We start from the raw sequence: 18,830 nt of genomic DNA on the forward strand, positions 1-18,830 counted from the left end.
CCCTTTACGTGGTCTGTTCAAACCCAGGAGGACATTTATGAGAGTCCTTTTGTGGAGGAGACAGAAGGCCACCCAGTGACCTCCTACACAGGCACTCTAGGGGAGCGTCACCACCCTCTCCCGTTCTCTTGGTCCCTAGTATGGCACCTAGGTGCTTCCTTTGCTGGAAGCATTAGCCCATGACTTGGACTTGGGACTGACCGGATCATGGATGGAGTTCTGGCCTTGGGGTGGCTGAGGGCGGTGGAAGGAGCCAAGATGTTCACTCACCGCCCCACCCCCTGCCAGGTAAGAGTTCTGGTATTAGAGGCTCCCCCACTGCTGTTGCAAGGTTGGCTTCTGTATCACCGATCTCTGTTGGAGGGAGCCCAGTATTGCCCCCTCTCTTGCAGCCCCTCCCCTTCAACCCTGTCCAGGTATATCCACAACCACTATTAATGTGATTCAATATTCAAGAGTCTTTATTGAAGACTTGAGATGGGACTTCCATCTCAGAGGATGTGGGAATCCCAGTTCAAATGACACAGGATAAACTGGGAAGGGCCAGGATGGACAGGTTGTGGATATGGGAGTCATGGGTCAAAGTCTTATCCCAGATGGCTCAAGGTACAACGGGCTGCCTGGGCTGGAATCTGGGTCCTCCCCACTTCCATTCTGCTGAAAGCTTCTTGAAGGAGCTGGTTCTCCACTTCAACTTGCTAGAGCCTAGCCTCATCTTTTAGTCAATTGGGAAGGCTTCTCAGAGGGAATCCAGTCCAACTGGATGAAGTACATTCTTCTTTTTGGTCTGAAAAGAAAATTGTCAAGCATAAAGAAAAATACTTTTTTTTTTTTTTTTTTGAGATGGAGTCTCATTCTGTCACCCAGGCTGGAGTGCAATGGCATGATCTTGGCTCACTGCAGCCTCTGCCTCCCAGGTTCAAGCAATTCTTATACCTCACCCTCTGAGTAGCTGGGATTATAGGCGCACGCCACCCTACCCGGCTAAATTAGAAACGGGGTTTTGCCATGTTGGCCAGGCTGGTCTCGAACTCCTGACCTCAAGTGATCCACCCGTCTTGGCCTCCCAAAGTGTTGGAATTACAGGCGTGAGCCACCATGCCCAGCCAAAAACTACTCTTTGGAGGGAGACTTTAGGAGGAGGCAGAGGACAAACTTCCAGTGGTCTTGGAAGGAGCTCACTTCCATCAGCCAAGGTGAGGAGCTAGGGAAGGGGTCATCACAAAGGGATCTGCCATGATAGTGGCTTGAGTCTAGGCACCTCTTTCAGGTGCTCTATCCAAGGCAATGGGGGAGATGAGGGAAATGCCTAAGGCGGAAACTCAGATCCCAAGAACAGGAGAGATTAGGCAGGGAGCCCAGGGGACTTGCTTCAGGAAGGCAGGGAGCAGGCTGCACTTGGGCTAAGGACCAGCCCAGTAGACTTTTGGTCACTTCCACAGCTCCCATGGCCATTTCCCCAATCCTGTCTTCAACCTGCAAGATGTTTATCATCTCTCAGACTTTACCCCTACACTGGAGAACATGCCAAGAATTCCACCTATCTGGTCCTCTCTTCTCTCAGTCCCTCCATTTGTGTTTCAGAAGTCAGCACAGCGGGGGAAGGGGACAAATGCTTTGGGGTCTACGAAGCCCCACTTGAAGCCCAGCCCAACTTACCAGTCCTGTGACTCTGGGAAAGTGTCTTAGCCTTCCTGAGGCTTTGATTCCTCCTTCATAAAGTGGGGACAGTATCACCTGGTTTTCAGGGCTGTTGGGAAGATTAGCTAAGCTAATGGCTACGGAGGGGCTTGCACAACCACATGGGCACAAATCAGGGTCAGCTCCTTCCTTTCTGGGGTGGGGAAGCTATGTCCAGGAAAGGCAAATAAACCCAGTAGGGGCTGCACAGGAATCAGGTGTCAGGCACAGCTGTGGGCACAGCCTTCCTTTCCTGTCCCATCCAGGGTTGGGAGTCAGCAGCTTTGGAAACCCCCAAAGTTCACCTCCCTTGACTTCTCCAAGAGCCTTAAGATCTGAGAAGAGATTTTCAGAAAGAGGAGGGGATCTGAGCCACAGCCAGGCATGGCCCAGCTCCACTTAGACCAGTGTGGCCTTTCTTCTTCCTAGACTCTCCTCAGCCTCTCCCAGCTCACCTCCCTCCTCCCTGCTCCAGCTCCTCCTTCCCCTACCTTTGCCACCTCTCCAACCTGGATCTTGACAGTGTGGAGGAGTGGGGATGAGAGGTCCGCCTTGCCCATCGCATCAGGAACCCCTCAAATGTAAGGACTCTGTCTTCTGCAAACCTGGGCTCTGCCAGGACTGTTTCCCTGACCCCCTCTGGCCCTCTTCCTGCCCCGGCCAGCTCCCAGGTCTCGAGGTGGGCCAGCTGTTCCTGAGTGCCCCTCTAAGTCTGCCAGTGTCTCTTCTTCCATACTCCCTTGCCCATTCCTTGCTCTAGATCCTCAGCCCACCTGGGAGTCCTGCTATCCCTTGAGTGGCTAGATTTGGGGGAACGACAGAAGAGACTGGTGTCTGTCAGGGCCTGGGAAGGGGTGGTGGATGCAGCTCCATGAGGTGCCCTCCCCTGGGTGGGGAAGGAGGAGTGCAGATGGAACAGCCTCCCGCCTGTTACACCCTCCCAGCCCCAGACAGAGCCAGGCTCTCCTAGCAACGGTACAGTAGCTGGGAAGTAAGTGGGGTGGGGGAACAATGATATCATAAATTATCCCCAGCCCCTCCCTCCCAGCCCACCCTTCCTCAGTTGAGAATGGCCTCCTTTTTCTCTCCACCTGCTCCTCATTCAGGATTCCCTCAGCAAAGCTGGCCTCTGCTTAGTGCCCCTTATAGATGCTCCTCGAGGTCAAAGTGACCATTCTCTGCCTTCCGGTTGGGGTCCAGAAGGAGGGAACTCTCACTATCCCAGGATCTGAGGCCCTGTTGGAATGTTCCCCGCAAGGCAGGAGCTGGGAGACTGGCTTCCAAAGGGGGAGCCCAGAGGGCCTGGGGACTATTGCTATTCCATGGTCTCCGGCTCCTGACTCTTTCTGGGGTGCTGATGCGGGCTCAGAGGGGGAATTTCAAAGCATTATGTGGCATTTACTCCTCTTCTGTAAACAGAAGGTTTGGGTGGGGGTTCCCAAGACTTTAAGGGACACTCAGACCTCTCACCAAGCTAGGCAAGTCTCAGTTTCCCAATTCTAATAGCTGGAGTCCAGGAACCTTTTTTTAGTATTTTTTTTTTTGAGACAGAGTCTCGCTTTGTCACCCAGGCTGGAGTGCAGTGGCATGATCTCGGCTCACTGCAAGCTCCACCTTCCGGGTTCACGCCATTCTCCTGCCTCAGCCTCCTGAGTAGCTGGGACTACAGGCCCCCGCCACCACGCCCGGCTAATTTTTTGTATTTTTAGTAGGGACGGGGTTTCACCGTGTTAGCCAGGATGGTCTCGATCTCCTGACCTCGTGATCCGCCCGCCTCAGCCTCTCAAAGTGCTGGGATTGCAGGCATGAGTCACCACACTCGGCCCAGGAACCTTTATGAAGTCACTAAAGCTAGGTGGCATTCCTTCCTTACCTCTCAACTCAGCCATGCCAAGCCAAGAGCCAAAGAGTTGGTGCTATAGCCGTACAGATCTTGGTTAGACATGGAGAAGGACTTCCCAAGACACGAATAAGCAAGATCATGGAATTTCCTGGTTGGAGAGAGAAAAAGTCTGTCGTAGTAGCAGGAAACTGGATGGGAACCTCTTGAATTCTATCTCATTAATTCTTTCTTAGCCACATTAAATAACATGTAGAGAGTGTCTGGCACAGAGCCTGACACATAGTAATCCTCCACTTAGACTATTTTAAAAAATCATGTTATTATGAATTTTTATTGGATGGATATCAGGAGAAAGGGATAAATCCCTGGAGACCCATCTCCCACCCTCTAGGAACCCCACAGGAAAATCCAGATAGGAGCTAGTGCTCTGAGGTACAATATGGCAGCCAATTGTCATGGCAACAGCAGAAGAAGGAGTCTGGTTGGTTGTGGGGGCGGTGCTGGGAAGCCAGCTGGTGCCAGATGGACAAACCCAGCAGAAGGCATCCCCAGCCGGGTGAAGCTGATGCCCCGTGCCCAGGGCTCAACCTCCATATGCCAGCCTCAGCCTGGTCCTTCCCTCCAGACCTAAAGGCCCCATTGCTGTCTGTGGGGCATGATGCCAAAACCATTCCTCCTCCTGACTCTTGCTTGTATAACAAGGAATGACTGCTTGGAGACAAAAGACTATCCTGCTGAAGGTCCCCCCGGCCCATAGGCTGACGGATCTAAATAGGTCTGAATTACACTCACTCCTGATGATGCTGAGGAGCCATCACATCGGGGACTTGAGAGGTCCTGAGCAGCAGGATGCACAGGCACCGTTCTGTACACCCGGTGGAGATTCCACAATAGCTTGTGCTGCCTGGAGGACGAGGAGATGAGGGCTGCAGGGAGGGAGCAGGGCAGGTTAGGGGCAATGTGGCTGAGCTGCACCCTACCTGTCCCCTCCTCCTGGTATGTTGGGCAGCATTCGCACCTGACCAGTGGATAAAAGAAGCTGCCATCATGGAGTTTACTACCTAATTGTTAACAACGGGTCCCTCTCGAAACAGCCTCAGCAAGATGCTCACCTCCTTCAGACCACGAACGCCCCAGCCATGGAGCCCAGCCACATTTCTCAGTCAGGCCTCCGTGATGGACTGCACCCGATGATCCATGGCCCTCACAACCCAGGAGGCCTTCCTTGATTGCCCCCACCTATCTCAATGGCCCCATAACTGTGTCCCTCTGCACTTAGCATTTAACACTAAACATCCGCACACAGCCTTAGAAAACACTCATGCCCATCATCCTGTTTGATCTTCAGGATAACCAAGGAAGGCAGTTAGGAACCGAAGACATGAAGGGACTTGCCTAAGGTCACCCAACTGGTAAGTGGGGGAAGCCAGAATTTGTATCCTGACCAGCCTGTCCAATTTCAGAGTCAAAAACCAAAAGCTCCTTCTTTTGCTGTCCTTCCTGTCGACAGAGCCCCAATGACTATCAAACCCAGAGCAACCTGCAAGCTGAGGTGGTGTCCACCAGCATTCTGCTGCTTCATGCACCCTGAACCCAAACATTCACTAGAAGGGCCAGTGCAGGCCGGGCACAGTGGCTCACACCTGTAATCCCAGCGTGTTGGGAGGTCAAAGTGGGCAGATCATTTGAGGTTGGGAGTTCGAGACCAGCCTAGTCAACATGGCGAAACCCTGTCTCTACTAAAACTACAAAAATTAGCCGGGTGTGGTAGCAGGCACCTGTAATCCCAGCTACTCTGGAGGCTGAGGCAGAAGAATCGTTTGAACCTGGGAGGTGGAGGTTGCAGTGAGCTGAGATCGTGCCACTGCACTACAGCCTCGGTGGCAGAGCAAGACTCCATCTCCAAAAAAAAAAAAAAAAAAAAAAAAAAAACCAGTAAAACCCAGTGTGCCCAACAAGGTCTTGGAGGTGGGGGGATGGGAGAAAGGTCTCTACACATTGCTGATTAGCAGTAAGTGACACTGAGGCCAGGCCAAGAGAGGAGCCTCTCCCAGGGAAGCCAAGAGTGGGTGTGGAGACGAGGGTGGCCTTGGGATTCCTTTTTAGCTATGGTCAATCTTGTCTTTCCACCCTCTCAACACAGCCCTCCCAGAAGCGAGATCACTGTGCAGGAGCTGGAGGGAGACCCCATGCTGGGAAGATGAGAGACGCTCAAGCAGGGTCAGTCCCAAGCGGGATCAGTCCCAAGAGCATCAGGAGACAGCATGTATAAGGAGGGGAAAGAAGGCTGGAGAGGCCTGGCAGGATCAGGAGTTATAGCCGGGAAGACATGGGGAGAAGGCAGGGGCAGGTCAGCGCCTTGGTGCTGGGGCCCTGGGGCCTTGGTTGGATGATGGAGAGGAGCCCTGGGGACAGCTGGACCAGACCATGGATGGCCTCACCATGAGACCCCGGCCTGGTCTCAGCTTCTCTCTCCTTCCTGCCCAGACCTGGTTAAAGCCTGAGGCCACCTCTCAGCCCTCCCTTCCTCCAGCCCCATTCCACCCAACTCCCTGGGAGTTAAGCCCCCTCACCTGACAAGGCCACATCCATGGCCACTCACAGAGAAGTCTTTGTGCATAAGCTGGGCCTGGGGGATGGGCGGTGGTGGGCACCCCCACTTACATTCCGCCCAGCGGCCAGCAGCAGCCTCACCATCTTCCCATCTGCCTCTCCAGCCTCTCATCCCCTTTCTTGAGGAAGAATTCCCTCGGAGCCTTGGCCCTGGCTACTACCTCACCCCTAACTCCCTCCCTCAGGATGGTTCCAGGACTGAGCTCCTTCTCTGCTGCTTTGCTCCAGCCCCCTGAGCCACACAGCCCTGACCACTGAACCCTTTTTTTTTTTCTGAGACAGAGTCTTGCTCTGCTGCCCAGGCTGGAGTGCAGTGGTGCCATTTCAGCTCACTGCAACCTCTGCCTCCCAGGTTCAAATGATTCTCCTGCCTCAGCCTCCCGAATAGCTGGGATTACAGGCATGGGCCACCATGCTCAGTTAATTTTTCTATTTTTAGTAGAGACAAGGTTTCGCCATGTTGACCAGGCTGGTCTCGAACTCCTGACCTCAGGCGATCCACATGCCTTGGCCTCCCAAAGTGCTGAGATTACAGGCTTGGGCCACTGCGCCCACCCTCTCTCCTTCCCTCCCTCCCTTTCTTTCTTTCTCATAAGAGAGCTCAGAGACCAGCTTGTTGCCCCACAAAGTCAGAGTCAGTATCCCTGTCCCCCAAACCCCAGCAGCCCATCCCCTGCCCTGACCTCAGGGTGCTCACTGTGCTGAGGGACACCAACCTCCTCTTCTCCACATCTCTCCCCAGAAAGCTTCCATAAGCTTGCTGCCCAGCCATGTGGAGGGTGAAGGAGGGATTCTGAAGGCGGGTCGTAGAGACATCCCTTCCTCAGGTGGCTTCCAGGTCTTTCATATGTCCTTCATTTGTTTGGAACTGGCTGAGAGCCAGTTAAGTGTCTGGCTGGGCTCAGTGGACAACCAGATGCAGGAGTCCCCATCCCTCCTAGGAGTGGTTATGTGTTGCTCTCCAGCCACGCCCTACACCTGGCACCTCTGAGGCTGTCAGCTAACTGCCCCAGCCTCCCTGGTATAGCACATAAGACGCTTTACAGAGGAACTCCTACCTCTGTTTCCCTTCTCTTCCCAGCAGACTCCCTGCGATGGCCATGCTAGTCCCCAAACACACCCTGCTCTTCCTTACCTCTCTGCCTTCTTGAATGCTGTGGACTGTCCACCATTCACCTCCCCAGACTCAGTAGACTGCCAAATGTCTGTTTTATCTCGTATCGCTTATCCCTTGGCATCCTCCAGGAAGCCTTCCTGAGCTCCCCGCAGGTCTGCAGGACAATGCTTTCCAGACTGTCTCCTAATCATTCGTGTGTCTGCCTCACCCAGTAGACTGCCAGTTCCTCAGAGCCGCGTTGTATTCCATGCTCCCCTTGAGCATAGCTCCTGTCACACAGGAGACCCTCAGTGCCTCCTGAATGAATGCCCTGACATGGAGGCAGGGGTACCAGAGGGAAGGGTATGGATGAGAGAGGTGCTACACAGGAAGAAGTGATGGGCTTTGATGTGGCTGATTTGGATGTGGGGACAAGTCCAGGAAAATGTTCAGGAGTTGAACCTGGGGGCCTAGGAGTTTAATGAGGCCACCGACAGAGGCAAGGCAGCAGAAGCACAATGCGGAGGGAGCATCCAAACTGCCTGGGGAATGGCCCACCTCCCGGGTTTTGGTGGGAAGTGGCACTTCTATGCCACTACGGAAACTAAAAACACAGGTACTCTCTGGGCCCTCCTTGCAGCTAGAGCCTAGGCATGTGATCCAGGCTTGGCCAAGCAGATGTACGGTTCTAATCCTTGAACTGGGAGACAAATGGTAGGACCACAGGTGGTAGCTGGCAGTTGGGGGTGTGAATCCAGAGTTTAAAAGAGGTCAAGACTAGGCTGGACGCGGTGGCTCACCCCTGTAATCCCAGCACTTTGGGAGGCCGAGGTGGGTGGATCACAAGGTCAAGTGATTGAGATGATTCTGGCTAACACTGTGAAACCCCGTCTCTACTAACAATATAAAAAATTAGCTGGGAATGGTGGCGCATGCCTGTAGTCCCAGCTACTCAGGAGGTTGAGGCAGGAGAATTGCTTGAACCCGGGAGGGTTGCAGTGAGCCGAGATTGTGCCACTGCACTCCAGCCTGGGTGACAGAGCAAGACTCTGCCTCAAAAAGAGAAAAAAAAAAAAAAAAAAAAAAAGAAAGAAGAGAGAAAAAAAGAAAAAAAAGAAAGGAGGGAGAATTTATAACTTCAAGCGATGGCTGAAGTGATAAAAGTGGTGAGAAGAGTGAGAAGGGAGAGAAAACAAAGTGCTACCAGCAGATCCTGGGGACCACTTCTAGTTAAGGAACTGGTCCATCTGGAGGACTGAATGAATGGAACCAAGAACAGATGATCATGGATATAACAGAAGAACCGAAGGCCAAAGGAAAAGACTGAGAAAATAGCATAAAATTTTCCATAGGTCAAGGAGGACTGGGCTTGGGAAGGGCCAGAGGTCTTTGTTGAGGAGACTGTGAGTGGCCTCTGAGAGGGTGCAGTTTTACCAGAGTTATAAAGATGGAAACCAGAGTGCTGCGCTGAGGAGAGAAGGTGGAGTATTTCCTCAAGTACACAGTCACCTTTCACAGGCCCCAGAGAGACCCTCAAACTGGCAAATGATACTGCCTGGCCACTCACTCCTCCTGCTGATATTCCCCATTCTGATTCCTCCAGTACTTTTCTTATTACTCACAGTCCTCTAAGTCCTCTGGGAACTAAGCCCTGTGCTGAGGCCTCTCTACCACCCCTGCTCCTGTGCTCAACCTTACATCTTTTCTGGGGGCCGCCATTCCTGGTCTTTCCCTCCTTCCTTCTTTCTCCATCCTCTCTTCCCAATTCCATTAGCAGGAAGATTCAACAGTATTTCTGGTGAGCCAGGAAGTCCTTCTTAGGGCCTCAGTCTCTTCCATGTCCACCAACCAGAGCAGGATTTCAGTGCACACCTGGTCAGGCAGCCATCTTACAGGCGCCAGTTACCTAAGATGGCGGCCTCCCTCACCCTCCGCTTCCGTTCCCACAGCTTTGCCTCCTACCCCTGCCTCTTTCTTTTCGAAGCCTCAGCCCAACAAGGTGGGGGGCCAGGCTGGGGAGCCAAGGCCGGACGGAGGAAGCAAGACAAAAAAGGACAGAAAAGCTGGCCCCTTGGCATCTCTGTTTGGCATTTGAGTCCAGCTCAGGGAGGGAGGGCAGAAAGGAAGAAAGAAAGTAGTGTAAGTTTTTATTTCTGTCCTCTTCCTGCCACCTCCCCCTAGTCCCTCCCCCAACACTTTGATGAAAACAAAATCTCTCCCTTTTTTTCTCTTCTCCAGCCCCCCTCCCCTTTTTTGCTGGCTTCTACCATGAGCCTCCTGGAATGCAAATGAACTGTATTATGCAAATGTATGCAAATCAGGCTTAACGAGCGGAAGGAGGGGGCAGAATGCCTAATGAGTAATGGCGGAGGGTGCAGATGGAGGGTGGCAGGAATGGCCCCCTCCTCTTCTGTGTTCCCACAGCCTGGAGGTTTGCTGGAGGTAGCCGGCTGTCCCTCACTTCTGGGAAAGAGTAGAAGGTCAAAGCCCCATCGCTTCAGCTGAGAAGGCCTGGGATGTCCTTGGCTGTGGTAGGTGAGGGGCAGGCGAGCTTGGGAAGAGAGAGGGTTAAGTATAAGGGGCTGGTGCTCACTTGCATTACCTTGCCCAGAGACACTGCATGCACCAGCTTCCTTGCCTGTGTGGCCTGCCGATGGCAGAACCCTCAGCTTCCAGTGCTGAAAAGAGGGTGACGCTTATGCATGCCATGGCTTGTGCATCAGGAAGGAGGATTCTCAAGGGAAGATTCCCAGCCAGACCCAGGTTCTTTCTGGGGGTGGGGGTGAAAGCTGTCTCTCTTTGTACTTTGGGAGTGGGGGGGAGGTTGCCATGGCAACATAGCATGGAACACCCACCTCCCCAACATCCAGCCCCAGAGGACCTAGGAGTTGGGGTGGGATAATGGATTGACACCCCCTGATGCCCCCACCACCTGGCACTGCCAGCCGGAGATGGCAGCATCAAATCCTAGAGAGAATGGTCCCTTTGTTTGTAGGCTCACGGTGTTGGGGGAACAGGCCTGGGCACACAGAAGGGCCTTTCCCAGGCCCCGTTCCAGTTTGCGTGACTCCCACTGGCCTCTGGAGACTACTTGTGGCCATCCACTGGCCTCTGTGTCCTGGCAGATGGTTGCCCCCTTGCCTTTTCTCCCATGGACTTGCCAGTTACTGCTAGGTATGCCCTGTCCCTGAGGCTTTCACTCCAAACCACTTCAGACAGAGGTAGCAGTCTGTTCCACCTTTTCCTGGCTTTCTTGAACACCTCACATGCCCAGTCATGTATCCTGTCCTTTTTTGCATAGGGGCAACCTGCAAACTCCCCCAACCAGCAACAGGCCCGCTCCACCCAACCGAGGCAGAGAGATTCCTAAAGGAGGTATCAGACAGATAGAAAGGGCCAGGCTGAAATTCAGGAGCCTGGATCTTGGCATTTCTGCTAACCAGCTGGGCAACCTGATCACACCTCTTCTACTCCCATGGGATCTGTGAAATGAGGAATATAGGAATGATGATATCTAAGGCTCATTTCAGCTCTACCAGATCTATGCCCTCCGTATCTTATATGACCTAGGTTAAATCATTCTTGAAATATAACTTTGATTCTTCCTACTACTGGAGCAGCCCTTCTCATTCAGACTTCCAAACATGAAGACAAACCCAATTGCCCAGAGACAGAATGCCAACTTCTCTCAGCCTTTGCCTCTCCCTGAGACTCCACGGCTGACTGCAAACAACTCCCACAGATTCAAAAATTTAGAGTCTTTGATAGCTGACTGTACAGACAGGAGGGTCCCTCCTAACCCTCTCAAAGGGGGTCAGCACAGCCATCTCACTCACCGCCCAGGAGCTGTCCGTGGTGCTGGATGTGGCTCTGTCGTCCACAAGGAGGAAGGAGGGTGGGAGGGTGTTGGAGCACCCACCCGCCCCAGGTGAGAAGCTAAAGGGAAGAGAAGAAGCAAAAACATTTGGAAACAGTAAGAAAAGGGAAAGAAAGATGATACCTGAAGAAAATTTCTCCTCTCTGAAGACCTCCAAATCGTCAATATTACTTTGAGGAAGGAAGAGCACAAAAGTCATTGAATCTCTGATAAGTTAGTGCGTTCTTCCTCTAGATCCTATTTGGGCATCCACAGGGAGGTGGAATCATAGTCCCTTCCCTTGGGGAGGAGCTCAGATTGAGGTGGGAGATAAAGTACAGACCTCTAAATTCCGTTCTAAATTCTAAGGCTCCTACAAGGAATTTAGAAATAATAATTAAAAAGATATACAACCTGTCTGATAGTATTATAGATATCAGGAGTTTGGGAGGAAAGGTGGGGAAAGGCCAGGGCATGTTTGTGTGTGCACAGTCTGTTCCACCTACACAGGCATGTGGGTACATGCGTGTGTGTGTGTGTGTGTGTTTCCCAGGTGGAGAGGTGAGCCTGCCTCGGTGGTTCATAACCTCAGGTGCACATTAAATAATAATGATGCCTAGGCATCATTTCCTCATGCTCTGATTTCATGGGTCTGGGGCTGGGCCCAAACATCAACATTTTTAACAAAGCTCCCCAGGTGATTCAGTGCATAACCAAGTTGAGAATCACTGACCTAGAAAAAGCAGGTCAGAAAAGGTGCAGGGGTGAAGCCTGATTAGCTGGAGGAAGAAGCAAAGCAAAGATCCCTAAAGAAGAAGGGAATGAATAGGGAGGAGAAAGACAAGCATGTAACTCCTTTCTCCTGGGAGCTCCTGGATGGCCCCTAGGCCTGGCCTGAAGATGAGACTGGCTCAGGTGTTGGCTTGTCTCCTCTGTGCTGTAGAAGCTCAAACCCACCCTAAGGCAATGAGACAAACTGTCTCCCCACTGCAGTCCCTTGTGCAGGAAATGGGCGCAATGACCCTAAGGGGGTGCTGCTGCTCCCCTTTACCCAGAAGGTCCCCAGGGAGGCGGCTGTGGAAGGTAAACAGCAACAATGGTCCCTTTCAGTGTCCAGACTCCAACCCTTCAGCCCAATTAGCAGACACAGCAAACAGCAATTCAGCAGCCTTCAGCCGCTGTCATAACAAACTCAGAGCTGCCTTAATGGGGGGATTAGGGCAGGAGGAGGAGGGGGTGTCACTTCGGCCCTGGGAGAGCCTGGGTGGCAAGGAGGGGGTTCCCCCTTTCCCCTTATCTCTTCTATCTAAATATGCACCCACCCACCCTTCCTTCCATAACTCTGCTCCTCATTCTCCTCAAAGCCCCAAGAATGCTTTTATAGTTTTGTCTGCTCCTTCCCTCCAGTGATTTGAAGGAAGGTGAAAAAATAAATAACCAGATTCCGACTTTCAAACCTTGAACATGCAGACTTCAAGAAGGACTTTCAGACGTAGGGGCCTGTGTGTCTCTGGTGGGTTATCAACCTCAGGAATCGCACTGGGGACTGGGGGGATGTTGGTTTGTGAGGCGAAGGCAGAGAAGACATCCCTTCTTAAAGTCACTCAATTGTGAAGACAAGTCTGCATGCCTATAGGTAGGTTTATAGGATTTGTTAATTATAGCCACTACCTAACTTGTCCTTTAATTTAATAAACTGTGTTTTTAGTTACTTAGAATCCAGGAGCTTAATGGTATAAACTTGAAATTATCATTTACACATGCTGTATTTATCTATGTAAGTCAGTTTACCCATCCTAAGTGCTCTTACCAATAAGTCTTAATATCCATTAAGGAGAAAGAAAACAATGGCCATTCTGCCACGTGGACTCCAACCTCTTCCCTTTATCAGACTTCCCAAGGACTGTGCCTCCTCTCCCAAGTCTTCAGATACTTCCTACCTAGGTCCCCAGGAGTCTCACCTTGACTCCCAAAGCTGGAAAAGGAGGAAGTTCCTCAAGTTAAATGTTATGCGATCCTCAGTCAGGAACACGCCCGAGAGCTTCCCTTTCCACATTCTGAAACCAATCATATGCTATCAGTTTTTCCAAACTGTAGCCTTTAACTTTTCTGCAATCTAAGAATTACCCTTTAGCCATGAGTGTCATAACAGTATACGATCTTTTATATAGAATTCTTCATTTTCTGCACACAATAATCCTAAGGGTTTCTTATTCTCATTATACAAATATCAGAATTGAGGCTCAGAGATTTATATGCTTGATAAATGAAAACACCCAAACATGAACCTTGGTTTGGTCAGATTTGCTGTTTCTATTTCTGTCTCTCCCATGGTTTGCTGACTAGGATGATTCGTGTGACTGTAAGAACTTATCAACAAAACCCTTTCCACGCCTGGAATTGGGTGGGGGGAGAATTTGTCCCAGAGTGTGTGGCTGATACATTGGGTGTGGCTGATAATGTAACACTTGGGTCAAATATTTGAGAGAAAATTGCCTTTGGCTTCCTGGACCTAGAATTCAATAGGAGGGTATTAAAATGAGGGGCTGAGGAGAGAAATGAATAAAGAAGTCAGCTTAGAATTTGGTTTCCAGTAAAAATAGTAGATGTAGCAGTATCTAAAGAATAGAACTGAAAATTCTTAGACACAGGCAGAGGTGTGATTATACAAGAGAGGAAATTTCCTAACTGGTAACTCTGGTTAGGGCTTTCTGAGCCCCTTTTAACATGGCTTCCCTGCACTCCCGTCCCACAGTTCCCCTGTGGGGTTCAGTTGGAGGAGATGCGATCTGGTACAGAGCGGGTGGGGAGAACTCAGCAGTGTCACTGTGATGTCTGCATTTGGTAACCTCCTTCCAAATCCAAGAGTGTCTGTTCCTCCAGGTGTCCCTAATGTCACGACCGAGCTTCCCACCCACCATGGAGGCACACACATCCGACCTCACACCAGGTCACACACCACTCAGTTTCTCACCCTCATAAAGCAGACACACACAGCTCACAAACACAGTCACCCATCACTCTCCTGACAACCCCACCCACACATCCACACGCACACACCATATGCTCACATAAGGCAGACACAAACCCTCACCCCCACATCCCTCCTGGGCTCTATTCCTCCTTTCCACTGAGGTGCTGGTTTTGTAGGGCGTCAGTTCTCAGCCCCCCAGTTCCCTCTATTCTCCTTTGGATATCCTGAGGTAGCTCAAATGCGCTACCTCAGGAGACAACAATAATGATGTAAACCCATCGTGGTTACTGATACAGGTTCTAAGTCTCATGTGAATGAGCCTCAGTGGATCCCAAATTCACATTTCCAACAAGCTACATGAAAGGTTTTTGTTGTTGTTGTTTGTTTGTTTGTTTTTAAAGGAATCCTATCTTTCTTGGTGCTGCTTCTCTCATCCCAGCTCCGCTCCCAGCCCCTGCTCACAGGCAGGGCTTTTCTCTTGGTGCACCTTCCCCCTCCTGTGCCCCATGTCCTCCAATCTTAGCTCAATCCCGTCTTACCCTCCTTGCCCAATCTCTCTCCAGTTGTTCCCACAGGCAAGTTCAGTAGAAAAAGCACTGGGTTGGGTTAGGCCAGGCACAGTGGCTCACGCCTGTAAACCCAGCATTTTGGGAGGCCAAGGCGGACAGATCAAGAGATCAAGACCATACTGGCCAACATGGTGAAACTCTGTCTCTACTAAAAAAATATATATACAAATTAGCTGGGCATGGTGGTGCATGCCTGTAGTCACAGCTACTGGGGAGGCTGAGGCAGGAGAATTGTTTGAACCCAGGAGGGGGAGGTTGCAGTGAGCTGAGATCACATCACTGCACTCCAGCCTGGTGATAGAGTGAGATTCCATTTCAAAAAAAAAAAAAAAAAGAAAGAAAGAAAGAAAAAGCACTGGGGCACTGGGTTGGAAACTACTGAGTAACATTAGCAACTCATTTGAGTCCGTGGTTTCTCATTGGTAAAATGGGGTTAATAACAACTGTCTCACAATGTTGAAAGAGCAAAGAAAGGGATGCAGGCCTAGTGCCCAGGAAGTAGTGTTAGGAATGATTAGTCCTCACCTACAACCTGCTCCCTTTCTCCCTAATCCAGTCTCCACCTGCCCCTCCCCCAGAAAACCCAAATTCCAAATGGCTGAGAAAGTAAGAAGCTACTAATCTCACCTTCCTCTAAATCGCTAAAGGAAGAAGACATATGTATTCTCGGCTCCCTGAAGCACAGTTTTTTTGAGTTTGGATTCTCTGATATTTCTCCCACATAATATATAATTGAATCATTATCTTCTAGCTATAAAATCAGGTCCTGGGAGGAAATGTTAAATTTACACAGGAAGCTGGAGTCAGTCAAGGTCATTTTGTCCAGTTCTTCCACCCCCTTATTACTCCTTCCTGCCCCATGTCCTGGAAAGCCAGGTGCAGGCGTATGGGATGCGGAGCTGTAGTAAATGCAGAGGGGGCTACTTCTAGCTTTGGCTACACTGACTTCTATTCCACAAAGTGACTCTAGACTATACTCCTTTCAACTGCACCTAAACACTCTTTCGCTTAAAATATTTAGGTCAAGCTAGATAAATACATTCTTTTAGGAAAGTCCCTGATTAATCTCTCTAATTCTTTGCTTTCTCTGGGCGGCATAGATACTAAGCTACACATTCCTTTGTGTTTGAGATCCTCAGAGCTTCTCAAGGCCATTTGTTCTTGGAGATGATTTCCAAGAGTGAAGATGGGGTGGAAAGGTTAGGTGTCCTAAAAAGCCCCAACTCAGCCCCTCTGGTCAGTAATGACAGAGCAGCATAAGGATCTTTCAAAGAGATTGGCCTCAGGTCCTGGGGCGGAAGGAGGAAGGCGAACGCAAATGGAACGGAGATTGCTCTGCACTCCACTGCCTCAGAACCCAGACTGGGAAAAAGGTTCTTCTGCCACCCTGTTTACATTTTTGAGCAACCCTCCCACCCCCAGCACCTTCAGTTCTATCTCCACCTATTTTCACATAGACAGCCCCATCTTCCAACCAAACTGGATAGCCCTACATGGCTTTAAGGAGCCGACTTAAGCAAAGACCAGTGTTCTCAGGTCACTTCCTCCAAACTCCCCCACCCAGCCATAGCTGTGGACAGCCTGTGGGAAACTGTTCATCAGCTCCTGCTGGAGGGAGAGACCTGAGCCAGGAGCCGGAATAACTCTGCAGCTAGATTTCAACTGATTTCTCCCCTGGATCAGCTTCCCAATCAGTGACCCAGACTGCCAGAAAAGGCCCCATCCTGAGCGGGGACCACCAGAGGGCACCACAATGAGGCTTCCTTGCTCCCCTCCAACTCTGCTGGGGGAAAAACATGGCACCTGGCTGAAGTGAAATGGGACTGTGACTCCTACCTGTGCCGACTGGGGTGCTGGGGGGTGAAATGTCGCCCGAACCAGTGAGGTCTCTCTCCTCCTCTTGTGTCCTCTGGTGCTGGTCAGTCCTCGCGGCTCTAGCCCCTCGCTCAAGCCTCCCCCTCCGGCCCTTGAGACCGGCTTTCTCCGGGCCCCTCTGCGCAGTGTATGGGGTTATTTTTACTTTCGGTTATCTAGCTTTATGAAGACTCCACACCACTCATACAGCTAGATAACCAAAGATAACAACCAACCCCGCCTCCTGGCTGCTGTCGCCGCCTCTTCCACGCAGCCTCCTGGCCGCCGCCGCCGCCGCCTCCAGCACCTCCTTAGCTTCCCGGTCGCCCGCCAGCGGGAGTGGCAGGGAAGGGACACGAGTGGAGTTGGAGGGGAGAGTGAAGAGTGAAATGAAGTCCGAGATAAAACAACAACAAAAACCTCAGACATCAGGATACAGACACGAGAGAGACCGAAAAAGGCGTGGAAAGGACGCAATGACCGGTGGCGTCGAAGTCCGGGAGTTGACCCCGACCCAGACCCAAAAAGCTTCTGGTACCCCGTTTCCCGCTCTCTCACTCGGGCCAGGAGCAAGAGTTCCGCTGGTCCCAGGTGGAAGGGACGCGCGGGCTTTTCGTGCCACCCGGGAAGACCGCAGGGACCCAGGCAGAGGCCTCCCCAGCCTCGCCGGTTCTCCACTGCCCTCCTCTGGAAGATCGAGGGCGCATCCGACAGCCAGAGCCCTGCCTTCGGCGGAGCCCGAGCCTGGCGCGGGATGGAAATGGGGAGCCGCGGCTCCGGCCCGGCCACGTCGCCAACTCAGAAGGGCGGTGGAAGCGAAGGGGAGCCCGTGTGGGGGAAAGAGCTGGATCCAAGAGGCCAACTAAAAGGGGAAATGGGCAGCCAAACCCAGGAGGTAAAAACCCCGGAGATGCCCTAACAGGAAGCAGGGAAATCCCGGCGACCCAAAGAGAGAGGAAAGGCTGTGGGGGGAGGGTGGGGGCGACCCAGAGACTCCCAAGCGAGTCTCTCGAGGAGAGAAGGAAACGGCAGAGACCCCACCCGGGAAGAGATCCGGGAGAGTACCCAGGAGAAGGGCGGAGGAGAGGGAAGCAGAGGGCGACCGGGCAGGTGACCAGAGTCCCAGGCCCTGCAGAGCCCCGGAGAAACGGCTTTGTGCAAAGAGGACCAGAGATCACCCAGGGTTGTGAAAATGGCCGGGGGTTCGAGGCGAGCGGTGCCCTAGGGGTGGGTAGGGGGTGCGATCAGGAAAGGGAAACCGCAGCCCCGAAGAGGGTGGGGGCTCGGCCCGCCCCTCGTGGCGGACTCGCAGGCACGCCAGATTCCGAGGCGCTCGCCCACCTCGTGCCCCATGCTGGCCAGGCCACTTACATTGAGCCCGGGGTGCTCATCCATGCTCTCCCGTGCGGTCCTCCCGGCCAGTTCCCGCCCCTGGAGCGTCAGGGCCCTAAGTCCCAGATGCCGGGGCTCAGCGGACGCCGGACACAGGAGCCCGCCCTGCTCTTAGCCTCCGCCGAGCCTAGGCGAGCAGGGTGGAGCGAGTCTCACCTCCTCGCTCCCTCCTCTGCCTCTGCCGCGGCTCTGGCCCCGGCGCGCTCCGGCTCCGGACTTTTCATTCATCCTTTCACACTCCCTCCCCAGGCCATCCTCTGATTGGCTCTACCGCGTCTGACGTCACCCGGCTCGTTCCCCACCGGCCCCGCCCCTCCCCCTTCCCCGGCCGGCCGGGGAGCGCAATTGGGGCGCCCTTCCCCCCCGGAGAATGGGGATGGGGGACTACTACGTCTCTGTGCTGATTCTCAGCCTCTTGCTGCCTCACTCACCCCGAGACCCGCCTGCCACCTCCAATCCATTACCATTTGTGGTTTTGATCTCCAACCTCACTCATTTTGTAGGTTCTACATTTTCCATTTTGGCCCTAGGTATGCTGCACCAACACCAGGGCACAAAGATAGAAAAGAGGCCAGGTGAAAGCCCCTCAGAAAGAACCAGATGACTGCAGACTCTACTCCTACCTGCCTCCTCCCATCAGAATATTCTTTGTGCTTCTTGAGTTCTGATCCTTAGCAGACTGTGATCCTAACCTTTTAGAATGGGCAGGAACCTGTCTTCCTGGTTTTCAACCCAAAACAATGAGGGAAAGATTCTGGAAGTTTAGGATTCCTACAGGGGGATGCGGGTGTTGAGCCGTGCTGAGCCCCCTTTTCTGCCTTGCAGAAACTGGAATATCTCTTGAATGTGTTCGCAGCACCAAAGTTCCAGGTAGGGGAGGCTGGGGTGAGGATTCCAGCTGGCATCAGCCAGGGAAAGACCCACAGATTTTCATCCAGCCATGGAGGCCCTTG

The 18,830-nt window shown here is 52.3% G+C and overlaps 1 protein-coding gene across 5 annotated transcripts; it reads right to left on the bottom strand.

Annotated features, from left to right (window-relative positions):
* Positions 1 to 438: 438 nt before the first annotated feature.
* On the bottom strand, positions 439 to 18,071 carry C1H1orf61 (chromosome 1 C1orf61 homolog). 5 transcript variants are annotated; one of them, XM_023214054.1, is made up of 6 exons: positions 16,468 to 16,641; positions 13,050 to 13,145; positions 11,069 to 11,168; positions 4,316 to 4,449; positions 3,554 to 3,671; positions 442 to 787 (listed from the first exon to the last, which is right to left on the bottom strand). In XM_023214054.1, the coding sequence occupies exons 2-5, from the start codon at positions 13,142 to 13,144 to the stop codon at positions 3,557 to 3,559; spliced, it is 444 nt and encodes a 147-aa protein (XP_023069822.1). In that variant the 5' UTR covers position 13,145; positions 16,468 to 16,641; the 3' UTR covers positions 442 to 787; positions 3,554 to 3,556. The 5 variants fall into 5 exon arrangements, 4 of the variants coding, with proteins under 4 accessions (XP_023069824.1, XP_023069825.1, XP_023069822.1 ...); XM_023214055.2 differs by having other exon boundaries at positions 442 to 3,201; positions 3,513 to 3,671; XR_003309951.1 differs by lacking the exon at positions 13,050 to 13,145.
* Positions 18,072 to 18,830: the final 759 nt, after the last annotated feature.

The sequence above is a fragment of the Piliocolobus tephrosceles genome, chromosome 1, assembly GCF_002776525.5.
Source record: "Piliocolobus tephrosceles isolate RC106 chromosome 1, ASM277652v3, whole genome shotgun sequence".
In the NCBI taxonomy this organism is placed as follows: Eukaryota; Metazoa; Chordata; class Mammalia; order Primates; family Cercopithecidae; genus Piliocolobus; species Piliocolobus tephrosceles.